Here is a 17,106-nt window from a genome sequence, read left to right on the forward strand (position 1 = left end):
GAGAGAGAGAGAGAGAATGTGGTTTGTCTTTTCTGGTGCCAAATTGTAATTAACAAAAAACGTTAGTACGAAAAGATAACTTTAAACCGACTAACTGGGACATTAGTACGGAAAGGTAACTTTAAACTGACTAAGTGGTAGCCACGTTATTAATTAAAAGCAGGGATAAAACCATAATTTCCGTAAACATGAACAATGAAGCTCCTCACTGGGAAATAATATATATATAGTAAATTGTGTGACTAGACACCTCAGAATCTCTTGGAGGCTGATTCCGATTATCAACAAAATTGCAAATGCCTTAGCTTGCCAAAGTCACAATTCTCATTATCACACCATGCTATCTTAGGAGACTGACCTTCTACCTAATGTCGGTGTTGCTGTCAATTTCAGCCTCTTTGGTATTAGGTATGTACCCTAACAGTAGAGCTAGGGTGAAAACTCATAGTGAAACCAACGGCGTGTGGGAACGCGATGACAAAAACCGTTGAACACTAAAACCCTCGATTGTCTCTCCCCTCCCCCCCCCCCCCCTACGAACTCCTGGTGCTGCCCTGCCTCAAAAACCATCCCGACCAAAAACCAATTCCAGCCAGTCGACCCGATTCAAAACTACCCATCTCTGAATTTTTCTTCTTTTTCGCCGTCATAGTTGTTCAGGATCCAATTCCCTTATCGCCGGTGATGCTAAACCCAATATCGTCTCGTCGTTGCGGTCCAGCCGACCCTTTTTGAAATGATAGCCAGCGAGCCCAAAATAGCCAACCTGAAACCCACCCAGATCCACCAAAACGGCGTCGTGCGTTGCTGCCGAAGACCACCACCTAGATTCATATCTTCAGTTTGGATGACTAAATTAAGAAAGAAGATAAATTTTGGTTGAACTAATTTTGTTAGACATGAGTAACAGATGGGAAAATTCTTTCTACGTCAATGAATTGAGGCTTTACCTCAGATCACTCTGTCTCAAAGAATTTCTGTGTTTTTGTTTTTTGTTTTTTGTTTTCCAAACCCCTCGTCAAAATATAGAGACTAAGGGCATCTCCAATAAGGGGTTTCAAACCTATACCCATAGTCAAAACCCATAATTTTTAATCTCCAACCATCAAACCCATACCCATATATGAGTTTCCTTCTATCCAATCGACCTAAAATGAGTCGACCTCCAAGGAGGAAAATCATATATCTTGGCGCGGGACCCACGTCTTGCAAGTGCACATGAAGGTAGGAGGAAGCATTGATTTAACGCGCCAGCCTTTGGGTTTCATTCGTACGTGCGAAAAATGATAAAATAATGGGCTGGAAAGTGGGGACGCGCTGTACACGCGTTGGTTGCGTCAGACAAGCGGGTCTAGATCAGAATAACGGATGGCTGAGATTTGGTTTTGTTTAAAATGGAAGGTCCAGATTAGTTAATTCATTTCCAAATAGAATAAATTCATATATAATTAGTGAATTTCTAATCTGTCGGTTTTAAATATTTGATAGATTAAATTCGACGGCTAATAATTAAAATATCACATTTTCAAAGGAAATAACTTTGAAAAATAGGGAAAAAAATTGTTTTTAATTTTAATTAGCTCAGCATATTATTTAAAATTATTATATATGATTTAAATAATATAATTAATTTGTTGTTCAATAATTATATGAAATGATTAAAATTTGGGTATGGGTATGGGGGGAGAGCTTCCAATGAGGACCTTATAATGATGACCAAGTGAGGACTTTCAAATGAATGGTTGGATGATATGCACATGGGAATTATAAAATATCAATTAAAAGTCAAAAGCTTGATTCAACCATTCATTTGAAAGTCCTCACTTGGTCATCATTATAAGGTCCTCATTAGAAGCTCTTCCTGGGTATGAGTTTATATAAATGGTTGAAGATGAAATATGAGTTTAAATAGGTTTAGATGAGTCAAAAAATGAGTTTGGCTATATATGGGTTTTAGGTAAGATTGTTGGAGATGCCTTTAGAGGTTTGTCAAGTAGGAGTGATTGACTCAATATGTGGCTGTGGTGCTGCTATGTCATCAGATTAGTTAAAAGTGAACCTTCACTATGTGGAGGGAAGAATTTTTGCCTCTTTATAGTTTTTTTCACTCGTTTTCCTATAAAAGAAATCATTATTACCCAATTGTTGAGGTTCAAATTAAATATATTTTTTTTAACGAATTACTTTAATAAATAAAACTCTATCAACTATATACGATTCCATGCCATGCATCAGTACGTGAGCTGGCTGATATGAATTATTTTGCAGTGCATCAGGATGATAAGGATGAGGCTCGCTCTTTTCATTAATTGCTAACTTCAGACATGTCGTCAATGTATTGCTGCTCCATTGTTCACAGACTCGAAATCTTGGAAATGAAGTTCGACTCAAAAACAGAAATTTTAGCTTCATTTATGTAATGATTAACACGATTTGTGGCGTGAAATATGGATCCAGTCTAATTAACTAGTGCTAGCCTAGCTGCATGCATCATCTGTTTCAGTACATCTTCACGCTATCAGTTTTGGTGTTCCAATAAGAAGAAACAGATAGGTTAACTGTCCGGCTTGATGAACCAATTAGGTAGCTAGGTCAAAATAGTATGCGTCAGATTTCACTATATATATGCCAGAAATCCAAGTAATTGATCTCATAATTTCATCAACAATAACCATAGAACGAGATTATTTATTTAGTAAACTGGTGGATATCGATCATCAACGATAACCATACTTGATGACATATGTCTTGTAATGTTGGCTACACAATGCCTCTTAAACATGAAGCAAGATTCGATCGCTTTCTATATAAATGGCCACCACAATATGCGAATTTACAGACTTACTGGTCAGTTTCATCGACATAGATCGAGAACGATAAGTTCAGAATAGAAGTTAGGAGAGAGCTAGCTGGAGATCAGTTTGAAACTTTGAATCGATCTAAAATGACGAAAGGGTACCGGTTGGGAGGGATTTCGACGGTTTTGGTTATGTGGACTTTGGGTTTCTTTTATGTAACTCTGTTAGTGGCGACGGATTGGAGCTCCATTTTTATAGAAATAGTTGTTCTAATGCTGAGATGATTGTGAAGGAGCTAATGAAACCGATTATACTCACCGATCCCACCACTTCTGCTGCGCTTCTGAGATTGGCCTTCCACGACTGCCAAGTTGATGTACTCGATCTCCTTCTGTCTCTCATTTCAATCTCGTTCAGTAGAACTTAGAATCATTATTAGTTAATTATCTTTTTGTTTCTACTTTGCAGGGTTGTGATGCTTCAGTTCTTCTCAGGGAAGCTGACGGCAGCTCAAGCATGGAGACAGAATCAGATAAGAACTTTGGGATACGAAAGCTAGAAACGATCGATATGATCAAAACTAGCCTTGAGCAACACTGTCCTCAAACTGTTTCCTGTGCTGATATAATCCAGTTGGCCGCAAGGGAAGCTATATATCTGGTATAGTTCTTCATAGATAGGTACCAGAGAACAGTAAACTAGTTGTTCATGCATGCAGAACAATTAAGCTATGATGTTAAAGCTTAACTATTATATTAACTAAGTAGTCTAAGCTAAACCCTAATTTCTCAATATACTCTGGGTTCTAATGGTTGTCTAAGACACATTATGATTCTGTTTCATACTTAATACCCTATAATCTGTTTGCTTCAATATTTTGTTTGCGAATTGCAGACAGGAGGACCATACATTGAAATCTTGACTGGAAGACGAGACTCTTACTCCGGAAGCCGGGAACTCGAAAGAGCTGATATATAACCAACTCCCATTGGCCAGTATATCTATTGATGACTGTATTCAGATTTTTAGGCAGAAGAACATTAGTTTGGAACAAGGAGTTGCACGTACTCTTAGGTATAGAGCTTTACTTTGCCTCTCATAAAATTAACATGCATTCATTTAAGCCTTTATTTACTTGATCGACTAGTAATTTGTTTGCTTATATATGTAGGAGCTCATACTCTAGGAATAACCCACTGCCGGAACATCAATGAAAGGCTTAGGCCAGCAAGTGATCCAACGTTGTCACTAACCTACTCATTGCCGCTACAAACTATTTGTAGCAATGCTTTACTCTCCGATACAACATTTTCTGCAAATGATGCCACACCAGTCACATTTGACAACCACTATTTCAATGACATCGAAAATGGAAGAGGGCTGCTCAAGATTGACTCTGAGATTGCTAGAGACCCGAGAACGATGCCTTTTGTGATTCAGTATGGGAGAGACATGAAGTTGTTTTTTGATACATTTTCCTCTGCCTTTTTGAAGCACTCAAGCTTGAACGTCTTAGTTGGAGAAGATGGAGAGGTCAGGAGGGATTGCAAATATAGAAACAGCTAGCTAGCTTCAAAACATTTAGTTATTTTGGGATGATCGCTAGCTGTACGTGTACGGCATTTTCTATATATTCAAAGACACCTTATTGTAGGGGACATCCGGGATATGATGTACGTCAACATTTCTAGCTAATTGTTGGCGAAATTATTTGCTACTTCATATTGAAAAATCTCTTTCCAGTTTTCGCTGTTCACTTTTAGATCGAAAAAGGAAAACATGATCACTTCGTGAGTAATTCTGATTTCAAATGATCATTTGTTAATATATAGAGTCAAATCGATCACTTGATCAAATATTGGCCGGAGACAAGCTATGGTACTGAAATGTATATCCTATTTTTATTTTACATATACTTGAACAAAAATTACAATGTTATAAATCAAATTACAACATTGAGAACAAATTTACCAAATTTATTTACACTATTTACATGAAGTTAAACAAAATTACAACTATGAGAATAGTTTGTTTAAAAAGTTATAAAATGGTTATACATTTTATAATTACAATTATTAGAACAAGATTAGAAACAATACGACTTAGCGTTAGCACTTTGACTACAAATATATTATCACATTTGTAAATATAGGTATCACATACGAGTAGGTACCATAAAATTTCCTCAAATATTGTACATTGATTACAAAAACCAATTAACTATTTGCACCATACCAAAAACATCTCATCGATCAAAGAGGTGAAAATTGTGAAGATAATATTAGAAGAAGTATAAATTATAAAACCAATAGATCGAAGAACTACAAATATAATGTTTAATTTCTGGTGTTTTGAATATCAACGAGGATAGGGTTATCCAGCTTACACTCCACATGGCATCTTATAAGTGAAGCCCAATATCCTCCTAATAGAATCCACCATACAGGTGTCAAGCTAAGATCCATGCAAAAGATCAAATCCACCATACTGAAACAGAAAACAAAACTATTACTTAGTCAGATAGAGTGAGTCGACCTCGAATTCGATAAACACCATGGCATCTTTGGCAACCTTGGCAGCTGTTCAACCGGCCACCATCAACGGCCTTGGAGGAAGCTCCCTCTCTAGGACTAAGCTCGTCATCAAGCCCACTCGCCAGACCCTCAGACCCAGAAATGTCAGGTACTGTAAATTACTACGTTTGTATTTCCATGCTGTCATTGCCATGCTGATGAAGAACGAAGCTTTACTTTTCTTCTGTGTTTGAGCTTATTTGTTATGTGCTGTTGTGTAGGAGTGGTGCTGTGGTGGCCAAGTATGGTGACAAAAGTGTCTACTTTGACCTTGAGGACCTGGGCAACACCACTGGAAAATGGGACTTGTACGGCTCAGATGCACCCTCACCTTACAACCCTCTTCAGGTTTTCTTTCTCTTCACTCTCTTATTAGGGTTTTAGAATCATTGCATTATTTGCATAACATATGTGAAAGAGAAAGAACCAAAATCATGAAAAAATTAAAAAAATAAAAAAATAATGCTTTCATTGAGAGTTGAACTCAAGACCTCCCGCTTACTAAACGGGTGCTCTAACCAACTGAGCTATGAAAGCTTTTGTTAGTAGCGCCGGATTTTATTTACTTATTGATCTCACATTTAAGATGTCTGGGTTGATCAAGTGCTTACCGTAGAAATTTCATATTAGTTTTGGGTATGTTATTAGACCAAGATTCATCGTATATTCCTTTGTAGTATTTAGCCAATTAAAAGGCTATGAAATTGTAGAAATGCTAACATATATATGCATATGTAGACTGAAGCTTCAATTATTACAAGTTACTAGACATTGGTTTAGTTTAACTTAATTGTAAACCATATGCGACTGCAGAGCAAGTTCTTTGAGACATTTGCTGCTCCATTCACCAAGAGAGGTCTGCTGCTCAAGTTCTTGATCTTGGGAGGGGCTTCCACCATTGCTTACCTTAGTGCCACTGCCCCAGATGATCTTCTACCCATCAAGAAGGGCCCACAACTTCCCCCAAAGTTGGGACCACGTGGCAAGATCTGATTTTACTTCTCTGGGATTCTCATCTTAATTTGAAACATTTTCAGTGTATGTAATGTAATTTCTTATTCTCTACTTTTGTACTTGTAAAGTTTGTCTGATGTGGGATTAAGACCCTTAATTGATTATCAAGGATATCCTTTCCTGTGCAATCTAGGGAACTCTTTCTGTTCTGCTATTAGATTATTGATTGACTATGATTCTTTAAGGTCATTTGATACCAGATCTAAGGTGTTGGGATTTTAACCCCACGAACGAACCGAGATTCAGAAACAGACACACCCAACAACACTGTAATAAAGCAGAATAACAAACAGGAATAAAAAAAACAGTTGACACGAGATTTAACGTGGTTCGGCAAATTTCCTGCCTACGTCCACCCCAAGATATAGCTCTTCCACTATAAGAATAAAACTAGTACAAGATACATGAGTTAAATCTCATGACCCAAATCCCAAACCCTTGTACACCCTCACTCATAGAATACCCAAGAACACTATATCTCACCTAAGAATTTCCCTCTTAGCACTTTTTTCTCTCTCACTCTCATGCACAACCCACAAGCTCTCTATTGCTTGTCTGATGCTTACTTGATGCAAACTTGCTTGCATGCTTCAAATGGTTTCCATGCAGCCAATTTATAGGCAACATCCATTCATGTGAAAAAGGCCTTTATCTTCCCTCCTATTACAAAAGCGGGAGCACACCATTGAAGACTACCTCTTCACCTTCAATTTCTACAAACATCATAGCTACATATCATAGCTAGCTATTCACCAAGTCAATATTTGTTGCATCACCTTTTGCATGGTTTCTAGTTGCATGAGAATGAACACCAATCTCAACATAAGTTTCTTGATCAATGAAGGAAGAATTTATCATCAGAATATTTTGCACTCTCTCATAGAATTTGGAGCAGAATGCCCCTGCTGGGGACCAAGTAGTCTTCAAAACTATAATTCATTCAGGCTAAAAAGCCATTTCTCTACAGATCAAAGCATATGCAAAATGCTTGACATACACCCCCATTGGATTATCTCATTCGTTCCTATTTACAAAAGGAAGGAACAGAATGAAAGTAGGCAAGTAATCATAGCTCAAAAAATGAACAAACAGGTATGAGTTTTACATTTAGAGGCCAGGAATGTTGGCTCTTTTATGTTTTTCCATATCTGTTGTTTGCTCTTGAATGGTTTTGGTTCTTTCTCCTTTCATCAATTCCTATAAGTTCTGTTAGTGGCGTGCCGTTGGACTTCTCATTCCACCCAATGTGTCTAGATATGACATCTTCTTGTTGGTCACAATGTTGGCTAGTTTCTGTATATGTGGATGCTTGACATCATTTTCATCTGCTGCAGCCTCCTGTCCCTTCTTTGCCTCACTATCACCTTGATCACATCCCCAACCCATGAAATCCGATAGTGTCATTGACGAGGGTGTCTCTGTTCCCCCATTATCATCTTTATGCATGGACCTATCCGGAGAAGTTGAAGGTGATGAGGGAGTTGTTTCTCCTAAACTGTTCTTTTTACTTGCTGCTGACGGATTCTGCACACAATAATCTGCATAGAGTACATCTTCAATTCGAGACAACACAGTGAAGGCCAAGCTCTCTAGGATTCTTGAATAGCTTTCGAGAATAGCCTGCCCGACATCCTATGAAGCCAAGAAATAATCTTTGTTATAGGTTTATAAGCATAACCAAGTATCACATGGGTAATCTAATTGACTACAAACATGTCAAGAAGTCAAAGAAGTTCTTACTCCATTGTATTGAATTTTACTTATGTCCAATGAAGATTGAGGGATCCCAGGGAACCTCTGCTTGAGAAGGAGTAAGATGGTCTCTGCTCTCTCTTCAAAGAGCTCTCTCTTTTCCAAACTCACAGCTGAGCCCCAGCCAGATTTTCCATCTTTTTGGTTCATCTTTCTCTTCCATATGACCATGGAAGCCTCCATTTTGTTTTTTAAGTCTAGAATTTTGTGGTCAGAGGACAAGTCCATGGCACAAAGAAATTGGTCCGGATCAAAGAATTCGACTGTAATACTCCTATAGATTTGGTCACCAAGACTTGCCCTCCCATTCTACATAAACCAAACAAACCAAAACAAATTCAATAGAGAACCTATCAAGGGTCTAGAACTGCATATTGTAGCATTCTAAAGAGACTAGTTCTACTTCCCTCTTTCTTTACCTTGGGAAGGGCTTCAATGTAGTTTTCTGGAATCTCCATTTCTGTTAAAACTTGAGCATTTATGGCCATGGCTGCTTTAAGCACTTGGTTGACACAATCTTTTTGATACTGCAAGAATTTTCTTGCCACTTCTGATAGACCATCTGGTGGAACTTTTGGAGTTGGTAGCCACCATTTGTCATTTCTCTTTCCACTCCCTTTCTCCTTCTCATCAGCATCTTTAGATACATAGAAGAATTCCTGATCGCCTTCGAAGTTATCTAGACAATCCTGATTATGGTAAGCTTCTGTTAGAGAAATATTATCCATGGTAGATTAACCACATATTTACATTGACCACAGGGCATTAAAGGACATACAATAAGCATTGCATCAAGCTTTTTCAGGGCAGGAATGTTCATGAGGAGATCTGTCCGTTGCCGGGTCACCATTATCTATCAAGTCAAAAATCACAGTCTCTTATCAATATGATGTGAGATGTGTTGCACAATGTACGCGTTAGAAGAGATTAGATTGTACCTCCATATTGGATCCATCCTTATTCTTCTGTTGTGAAGCAACAAACTCAACAATGTAATCGGTGACACATAGCAACCAATCTATTTCTTTTCTCCATCTTGCTTTCCTGTCCGGAGACATAGGCTCTAAGCGAGTTTGCTCTCCAAAAACAGAAGCTGAATTGCAGATGGAACAGAAATTTACATGAGGGATAATGAATCAGAAACATGTATTTGGTCATTCCAATAGAAAAAAAACGAACAGTATTATATGGCAAAATGCTACCATCTGAGTTCCTTATTTCATTCACAGGACTCTTAAGATTCACATTAAAACTATTTGTACCACATTTACATACCGGCCAGGTTTGTAATGGCATTGGACAATGCCAAAGCTGAAGAAACACCCTTTCCTCCGCCGGACATATCTTCACCCAAAAGCAATTTAGCAAACCTCTCCTTCATCTGTTCTATATCTGAATCAAAATCCAAACACCGAATCACATAAAAACTCGACCATATACAAACCATTTGATCTCAGCTAGGCATTACATGAAACATCATGCTTGCATTGCAACAGTTCATCATCAACTCACCAGATTGCTGCTGCTTTTCTTTGGCTTCTTTGGCAGCCGCGGTGGCTTCCTCCATGGTCAGCCTTGACTTGAGGCCTCTAGGGTTGGACTGAGTAGGCGTCTGAGTTTCATCCCCACCATCGTCATCCTGAAACTCTAATGCTCTTGAAGCCTCAAGGCTCAAGCTCTTGGTATGCCTGCCTGCGGTCTCATGCATCTCCCTGAGATGGTGCAACCTGGTCTTGTGATTCTCTGGATTGTCCTCAATAGCCCGAACCATTTTCAGCCTTTTGAGAAAGACCTTTATAGAATGGACAAGGGAGAACAAGGCATGAGTGCTGTTCAACCTATTGGGATGGGCGGATGGAGACGGATCAATTTTGTCGGCTAAGCTGGAACTCTCTCTGAAGTTTTTCTTGCGTGACAAGGTAAAGAGAGGGGAAGGGTAAAATGATTGAGAAGTTTCCCAATGATCAGGAAAAAGGGTCGTTGTTGTTCTTGTTATTGTTGGAATGGATGTGGGTAGTCGATGATCATTTTCTCGTTTGATTTTTTCTGAAAAAATTAGGGAAAGATGTGTGTTCTTTGGGTTTTGGGGGGATTAGGTTTTCTTTTTTTGATGTCGGATCAGAACGTGGGGTGCATGTTGGATATTTTTTGATGTTGTGGGGGTTTTTGGATGGTGGAGGTTTTGAAATGAGCTTGAATCCCGGAAAGACAGAGGTGCAAATTTCTAAATTTCCAGCCCTCTCTCGCCGAACTGGACGGTTCTGATAGGTCAATACCAGTTCCTCCTTTGGAAGTCATTTCTTTATATATGAGGAGCCAGAGAAATAGACAGAGATCTAGAAAAAGAGAGTGATTTTCTCTTATGATTTTTTGGTCAAGGAAAGATGGAGAATTTAGTTCATCACTAGCTACTTACCCGACAACTTCATGATGGAACTCTCCAAGGTCTGGTACGTCATAGGTTGAGTAGGTTCTGCCTGCTTATACCACATAGTCATTTGGTTTTGAGAGTCGATCAATTCATGAGCATCCCCAGGACATGATAGACACTACCAACCATTTGGTTTTGAGAGTTTAATTCAATGGGTGTTGATGTTGTGCCGCACTGTATGACATGCCTCACAAATTTGATCCGTCCATTACTCATCTACTATTTATTCAAGTAAATTAATTTTATTTTACTTTAAATGGACAGTAATATCCTTATGTTGTTTTGTCTTTTTCTACCTACTACAAACAAACAACTTAAAATGAAGATTTTGGTACTGCTCCAGCTCCTTCTACTCCAATAGGTGATAATAATCTCCTCAAGATGCTTAGTAATCTCCTCAAAATGCTCATCTGCTCTGTTCTTTGTTTATTCACTCACCGATTTTCATCTTTTCATCCTTCCATCATGTTCAAAATGTTGTGAGCCTCTTCCTCATTCAGATTTTCCCAATAGTCATTATCTGTTTCATCTGCTTCCATGGCTACCAACACCTCCAAGCCTTCTCTATGAAGCTGCTTATAAACCTCTTTGGTAGTCTTGCATTTCCTGACATTTGATTCTGGTTGCGGCTTAATCGGTGCTTGCTATAGAGCTTGACATATTTGTCTTGATAATGCAGATTGAGATGGCTATCATTCTAAATCTCATGGTGCACTATTTGGGTTCCTCTATATTTCTGGATGTCTTCTATTGTAGGGTTGCTCTCTAGTATTGGCCCTGCTTCTAGTATAGTATAATCTCCTTTTATGATAGTGATGTTATGTTTTGTTTGATCTGGATAAATGCTACTAGAGAATAATACTAAAGGAATACTATTTACTTCTAAGACATTGCTCTCATTTCCTCTTAGATGTTGAACACATTGCAAAATAATGCTCTTAAGCTCATTTGGAAAAGAATAAATATGATAATTAATCCTGCTGAAAATATATTTTGGTTAGAAATTCATGCTCTATAGTAACACAGGTGTTAGCTGGATTGTTTGATTATCATGCTCAAAGTGCAAAGTCCTATGCTCCATCATATTTATGTTTGCTCCCAAGATTTTATAATTAATAGCTTCATTAGGATGACAATGTAGTGCTTCGCTATGAACATCGAATCCTGGTGCAAGATTCTTTAATAAATGAAAAATGAATTGTTGTATAGCCTGCTGCAGATTATAAAGTTTCCTTTGCTCGTGCTGACAGAAAATTGCTTTAACATCTGGATTTAACATTTGGATGCTGCCTAAAATTATCTCGCATTAAAACTTGCAGAGTATACATGTTCACAAGCTCATTAAAATTAACAGGCCAATTTATATAATCATTCATGTAGTCATCCCAAAGATTTTTTGTCAAGACCCACCCCGAATTTCACCCTGAAACCCGAAGTAAATCCTGCGGGGACCACCTCCAAGGAAAATTTACCGAAAATTCGGCATAACCTTCCTTGAAAATGGACAACCCTTCCTAAAAAAAACACCTGCAAGCACTTCTAAAAGTTCCAACTCCAACCTTAACTCCTGGAGCCTTCGTGCTCCCCACAAATCACAACATCTCCCAATATAGATTCACTAATCTAACAAAGATCCTATAACCAACAACCACATATTCAGAGCAACTCTACTTAAGAGGAGAGGAACTAGAAATAAATAGAAATGAGCGGAAGCTATACTATTGACTATGCCTCTTCTCCATGTACGCTCGGTCTCACTATGCTAACCTGCAACTGGGCATTTATAAAACGAAGAGCCAAGAGGAAAACATTTGAAACCGTTAGAGTGAGTGGACAAAAATAAATTTAAAAAGAAATAAATCTTTATGCTTTCCCGATTTAACTTATGTGGAAAAATACAATTAACAGCATGCAACAAGCTCAAAAGCTTTTAAAAATTTACCGAATTTACCGAAACGTGACTAGCCGCGCTAGTCACCAACACTTCATAAAAATAGAGCCTCTCAGGCTAAAATAAAATATGTATGTATTACACTCGTCATATCCCTTGTATGAATTTTCTTGAAATAACAAAGACAAATAGAAAATTCACACAAGGCTACGACGCTTGCGTCTAACGCTCGCGTCGCACCATAATGGCATTTTACCTCATTATGGTGGAAAAGACGGTGTATAAATATATATACGCGCATATCCCCTATATAAATTATTATATTTATATAGGGCTACGACGATTGCGTCTAACGCTCACATCGCACCATAATGGAATTTGACCTCAGTATGGTGGAAAAGCACGTATAGCTAGCTAGCATTTCTTCATATACATATTATTCTCATAATCATCCAAATATGGATATATATATACATACTCACCGAAAATCTCATTTTCGGTAACTCTTCAAAAATAATAAAAATTGCCAATTGCAAAAGAAGCAATAACTATATGGCTACACCGAAAATCTCATTTCCGGTAACTTTCCAAATAGCGAAGTTAACAAAAATAAAATAAGAGCATTTACTTTCAAAAATAACTTCGCGAAAATAAACAATTCCATAAATTGATATTCAATAAAATCTTTCATTTAAAATGAAATCACCGCATGCTTATAATTTAAAACGAACGTCCACTCACAACTTTAGGCCTAAGCCTGACGTCAATCCGAGGTCTCTCCAATTCGAGCCTCCTCACGTCCTGTTCCAAATATATAATTAATTTCCCACTAAAAATCCAATAATTAAACAAAATGGGCAAAATTAAACGTGAGCCTCCCACACACTCATTATTGCCCAACTTCGCCATTCTTAACTCAAAATGGCTCAAACTTCACCGAACATACCGGCAGCCCTAATTACAACTTCCCCCAGAAAATGACTTAAATCCTACGGCCGGATTTTACATTATTCAACCACCAAAAAATACCACACTTCAGAAATTCATAACCCTATCCAAAACTCATCCAAAAATTCCATAATTCACTTCAATAAACACCCCTTAATAATCCAAATTTAAAAACATTAAAATCTCCCAACCGGCGACGGCGCCGGTGCCAGCTCCGCCGGTAGCGGTGGCTAGAGGCCGATTCCGGCGACCTCCAATGCCCACCAAATTTTAACAGCAGCTTCTTCTCCACTCCCTCTACAACTTTCCTAACTAGCACAACCACAAAATTCAAGCCTAGCTAGGGTAATCGAACACAAACACCTAAAAAGCCCTAGGATTTCAACTTCGAATTTCTCTTTACCTTGCTCAAGAAGGAGTGAGCCTTTTGGAGGGATTGATGCACGGGAGGAGAGCTTCACAACGAGCCAAGACTCGCCGGCTATGGCGGCCGGAGGAGGGAGCTCCGGCGAATGGAGCAACTGGCTGCTAAGGGAGTTTCCTCCCCATTCGGCGGCGTAACCGGCCTGGTCACCAGCCCAGGCGAGGAGAGGAGGCGGCGGCAGTCCGAACGGGACCGGTGCGGCGACCTGGCTTGGCCGGACGGCGTCGGCGGGCGGAGGATTCCGACAGAGGAGGAGAGAGCTCGGGAGGGGAAGGAAAAGAAAAGAGAGAAGAAGAAAAAGAGGAGAAGAAGAGCAGAAAAGAGGAAATAAAAATGGGGTTTGGGCCTCACTCACCAACGCGGCCCAACACCACAAATATTACCCAACTCCACCAATTTAACACCCCAAAACAAATACCCTAATAAAAATTTTCTTTTACTAGCTAAAATTTACCAATTTTTACCGTCGTCATAATTTTCTCTTACGAATAATTGTCCCTTAAAACCCCTCTAAGGACTAATTAAAACTATAAACTCATTGACGGAGACGGTAAAATTCTTATTATAACCAAGCTAGTAAATAAGGTAAAAATTTAAGGGTCGGGATGTGACATTTTTTGCTACTTCTGATCTATTATCTTTCACTACTTTTCCTTTCAACATTAGTTATTCCATAGATATTGACCTATTTTTCTTGTTTTTCTACTAATTTATTGTATGTTCCTAACAAAGAATTATGCTCTGTAGACAGACAATCTTAAACAAAAAGGTGGATGAAGATTACATAAACACATGCTCGAGTAGATATGTATATAGTTGATGAGATATGTATATACAGTCAAGGGAACCTGTTTATGGTTGAAGAGATATGAGAGGAGATATGAACATATGCATGAGAAAATCTAACAGAGAGTTGTTGTGAACTGAGAAAGTTTTATTGATACTGGAAATGTTACAACCTGAGACTACAAACTAAGAGATGAAGTTTATAAGAGAGTGAGAGTGACAGGACCCACCCCGAATTTCACCCTGAAACCCAAGGTAAATCTTGCGGCATAACCTTTCTTGAAAATGGACAACCCTTACATGAAAAATCCAACTTAACACTTCTATAACCTAACAAACCAGCCTCAACACCTGGAGCCTTCCTGCTCCCCAAGATCGACACATCTCCCAATATAACAATTACTCAACTCTAATAATCCCACAACCAAGAATAAGGACTATTAATAATTTACTATTGGACTTTCAGAACATATCTAAAGTTGAACGAAAAACAACGAATAAAGAATATGCGGAAGCAGCCTCTGACTATGCCTCAACTCCATGTACGCTCGACCTCCTTTAAAACTTAGCCTGCACACTGGGCATTTGAAACCGAAGAGCCCAGGAAAAAGTAATATAAAAACGTTAGAGTGAGTGGACGAAAAATTAAACAAATAACTGATCGCAACATAACTAACCAAACTTAATTACTTTCCCATTTTCCAATAATCAAGAAATCTGTTGCATGCAAGTGTTGGTAAAACTTTCATAAAGAAAATTCCAAGGAAACGGACTAGCCTCGCTAGTCAAATATTGAAAAAGATAAATAACAACCTTTATTGAAGAAAATACCAAAATAATGGACTAGCCCCGCTAGACAAAACAACAATAAACAATAAACAGATATAGCCATACAAGTGAGCCTCCCAGACATGGTTGCCTCCCAGGCAAAGTACTCCCATACTCCCTATACCTTCATGTTATGATAACAGAGAGGGTGTAGGGCTTGCGTGATGTCGTCGACTACATCACATCACCCGAAGGCGGAAAGGGCTTGAGTAACCCCACTTAAAACGTGGAAGGTACATCGCCTCGAAAGACGGAACAACATGCTAGCATGAATAATAACGATCCAACAAGTATGGCATAAATAAAGAAACATAAATCCATGTGAGTTTCCCCGAAACTCATAATTAAAGCATAATACGATTCCCAACCGTACTCAAAGAATTCAAAAAGTAAAGAAAATAATTAAATTCGATGACGTGTCCCACACGTTAAAATGCTCAATGAAATAATTAATTTAAATAATTTTCACCTTTCGAAAACCCGGCAATATGCAAATTTGGATATAATCTCAAATCCGGAAATCATAAAGTAAATCCAAACTCAAATCTCAAATTATCAATCTGAGCTCAAATCCATAAATTATGACCAACATTTAATCCATGCATCAATCTCAAATAATTTCCAAGATCATTTCATATGCCGAAGTTATAATATATGCTCGGAAAATAAAATATTAATTTATAAAATCTTGCATGCATATTAATTAAAAACCAAAATGTCCACTCACAGATTTAGGCCTAAGCCTGACGAATTCCGAATCACCACTCAAGCGTGGTCTCCTCGAATCCTGGCACAACAACCATGTTTAGGACTAAACTTCAATTCCGGAAAATAATTACGTGAATAAAAATATCTAACTCTCTTCCGTTTAACCCACTACTCTTATTAGGGTTAAACTCACCGGATTCACATCAAACTCCACCACAACCTCAAATCATCAATTCTAACATTCCAGGCTAAATACCAAGGAAATTTAACGGCCGGATTTTCATTCTAATAACCGGCAAAATCCTTAATCTTTTAAAAATCCCAAACCTTATCAAAACTCCTCCAAAAATTCCAAACTATATTTCATTAAACTCCTCTCATTATAACAAACCTGAAAATCAACCTCCAAGTGGCGGCGCCGCCGCCTGCCCCGACGTCGACCAATGCCTCCCAAATTTTAACAGAATAATCCTCTCATCATGCACAACAACTTCCATAACTAGCACTTAGTCCAATTCTAAGCCTAACTAGGGTAATCGAATCAAAACATCTAAAAATCCCCCAATTCAAACCCTAGCTCGAAAATCCTCCTACACACTTCGAATTGGATCATTACCTTCTAGGGAAATGTTACACATGGAGAGCACTTCCCAATGGAACTGAAATCACTGGAAATGGTGGCCGGAGGAGCGAGTTCCGACGTCGGGACTCCACCACGCAGCCGGAGCTTCCGGGCGAGCTCTCTCCCTCACGGTGGCGCTAGGGCAGCTCTCACCGGTCCAGGAAGAAGGCTAGGTCGACGGCCGACCGTTTGGGACAGTGCGCCGGTCTATGGTGGCCGGACGGCGGTTATCGGAGCCGAGGAATCCGGTCAGGGTAGGCTCGGGAGAGAGAGAGAGAGAGAGAGAGAGAGAGAGAGAGAGAGAGAGAGAGAGAGAGAGAGAGAGAGAGAA

The 17,106-nt window shown here is 38.7% G+C and overlaps 3 protein-coding genes and 1 non-coding gene across 4 annotated transcripts; 2 read left to right on the forward strand and 2 right to left on the reverse strand.

Annotated features, from left to right (window-relative positions):
* The first annotated feature begins 3,078 nt into the window (after positions 1 to 3,078).
* Positions 3,079 to 3,776, forward strand: LOC101292146 (peroxidase 29-like). The gene is made up of 3 exons (XM_004305239.1): positions 3,079 to 3,174; positions 3,267 to 3,458; positions 3,693 to 3,776. The coding sequence occupies exons 1-3, from the start codon at positions 3,079 to 3,081 to the stop codon at positions 3,774 to 3,776; spliced, it is 372 nt and encodes a 123-aa protein (XP_004305287.1).
* A 1,470-nt stretch (positions 3,777 to 5,246) lies between these two features.
* On the forward strand, positions 5,247 to 6,515 carry LOC101290969 (photosystem I reaction center subunit VI, chloroplastic-like). The gene is made up of 3 exons (XM_004302848.1): positions 5,247 to 5,480; positions 5,593 to 5,719; positions 6,185 to 6,515. The coding sequence occupies exons 1-3, from the start codon at positions 5,353 to 5,355 to the stop codon at positions 6,362 to 6,364; spliced, it is 435 nt and encodes a 144-aa protein (XP_004302896.1). The 5' UTR covers positions 5,247 to 5,352; the 3' UTR covers positions 6,365 to 6,515.
* On the reverse strand, positions 5,835 to 5,908 carry TRNAT-AGU. Its single transcript has one exon. It is a non-coding gene; the product is annotated as a tRNA-Thr (tRNA).
* A 1,079-nt stretch (positions 6,516 to 7,594) lies between the features above and the next one.
* On the reverse strand, positions 7,595 to 9,908 carry LOC101291257 (rho guanine nucleotide exchange factor 8-like). The gene is made up of 7 exons (XM_004302849.1): positions 9,650 to 9,908; positions 9,413 to 9,529; positions 9,076 to 9,230; positions 8,916 to 8,990; positions 8,557 to 8,826; positions 8,126 to 8,446; positions 7,595 to 8,017 (listed from the first exon to the last, which is right to left on the reverse strand). The coding sequence occupies exons 1-7, from the start codon at positions 9,906 to 9,908 to the stop codon at positions 7,595 to 7,597; spliced, it is 1,620 nt and encodes a 539-aa protein (XP_004302897.1).
* Between the last annotated feature and the right edge of the window lie 7,198 nt (positions 9,909 to 17,106).

This window comes from Fragaria vesca, linkage group LG6 (assembly GCF_000184155.1).
Source record: "Fragaria vesca subsp. vesca linkage group LG6, FraVesHawaii_1.0, whole genome shotgun sequence".
In the NCBI taxonomy this organism is placed as follows: domain Eukaryota; kingdom Viridiplantae; phylum Streptophyta; class Magnoliopsida; order Rosales; family Rosaceae; genus Fragaria; species Fragaria vesca.

What these genes read in the sequence shown, in the direction of transcription:
- LOC101292146 (XM_004305239.1), top strand. Translation starts at nt 3,079, where the DNA reads ATGATTGTGAAGGAGCTAATGAAACCGATTATACTCACCGATCCCACC. An exon ending in TCCACGACTGCCAAGTTGAT is followed by an intron (nt 3,175 to 3,266) that starts GTACTCGATCTC and finishes TCTACTTTGCAG; the next exon opens with GGTTGTGATGCTTCAGTTCT. An exon ending in CAAGGGAAGCTATATATCTG is followed by an intron (nt 3,459 to 3,692) that starts GTATAGTTCTTC and finishes TGCGAATTGCAG; the next exon opens with ACAGGAGGACCATACATTGA.
- LOC101290969 (XM_004302848.1), top strand. Translation starts at nt 5,353, where the DNA reads ATGGCATCTTTGGCAACCTTGGCAGCTGTTCAACCGGCCACCATCAAC. An exon ending in CTCAGACCCAGAAATGTCAG is followed by an intron (nt 5,481 to 5,592) that starts GTACTGTAAATT and finishes GCTGTTGTGTAG; the next exon opens with GAGTGGTGCTGTGGTGGCCA. An exon ending in CACCTTACAACCCTCTTCAG is followed by an intron (nt 5,720 to 6,184) that starts GTTTTCTTTCTC and finishes ATGCGACTGCAG; the next exon opens with AGCAAGTTCTTTGAGACATT.
- LOC101291257 (XM_004302849.1), bottom strand. Translation starts at nt 9,908, where the DNA reads ATGGTTCGGGCTATTGAGGACAATCCAGAGAATCACAAGACCAGGTTG. An exon ending in AGAAAAGCAGCAGCAATCTG is followed by an intron (nt 9,530 to 9,649) that starts GTGAGTTGATGA and finishes ATTTTGATTCAG; the next exon opens with ATATAGAACAGATGAAGGAG. An exon ending in GTAAAATTCAATACAATGGA is followed by an intron (nt 8,018 to 8,125) that starts GTAAGAACTTCT and finishes TTGGCTTCATAG; the next exon opens with GATGTCGGGCAGGCTATTCT.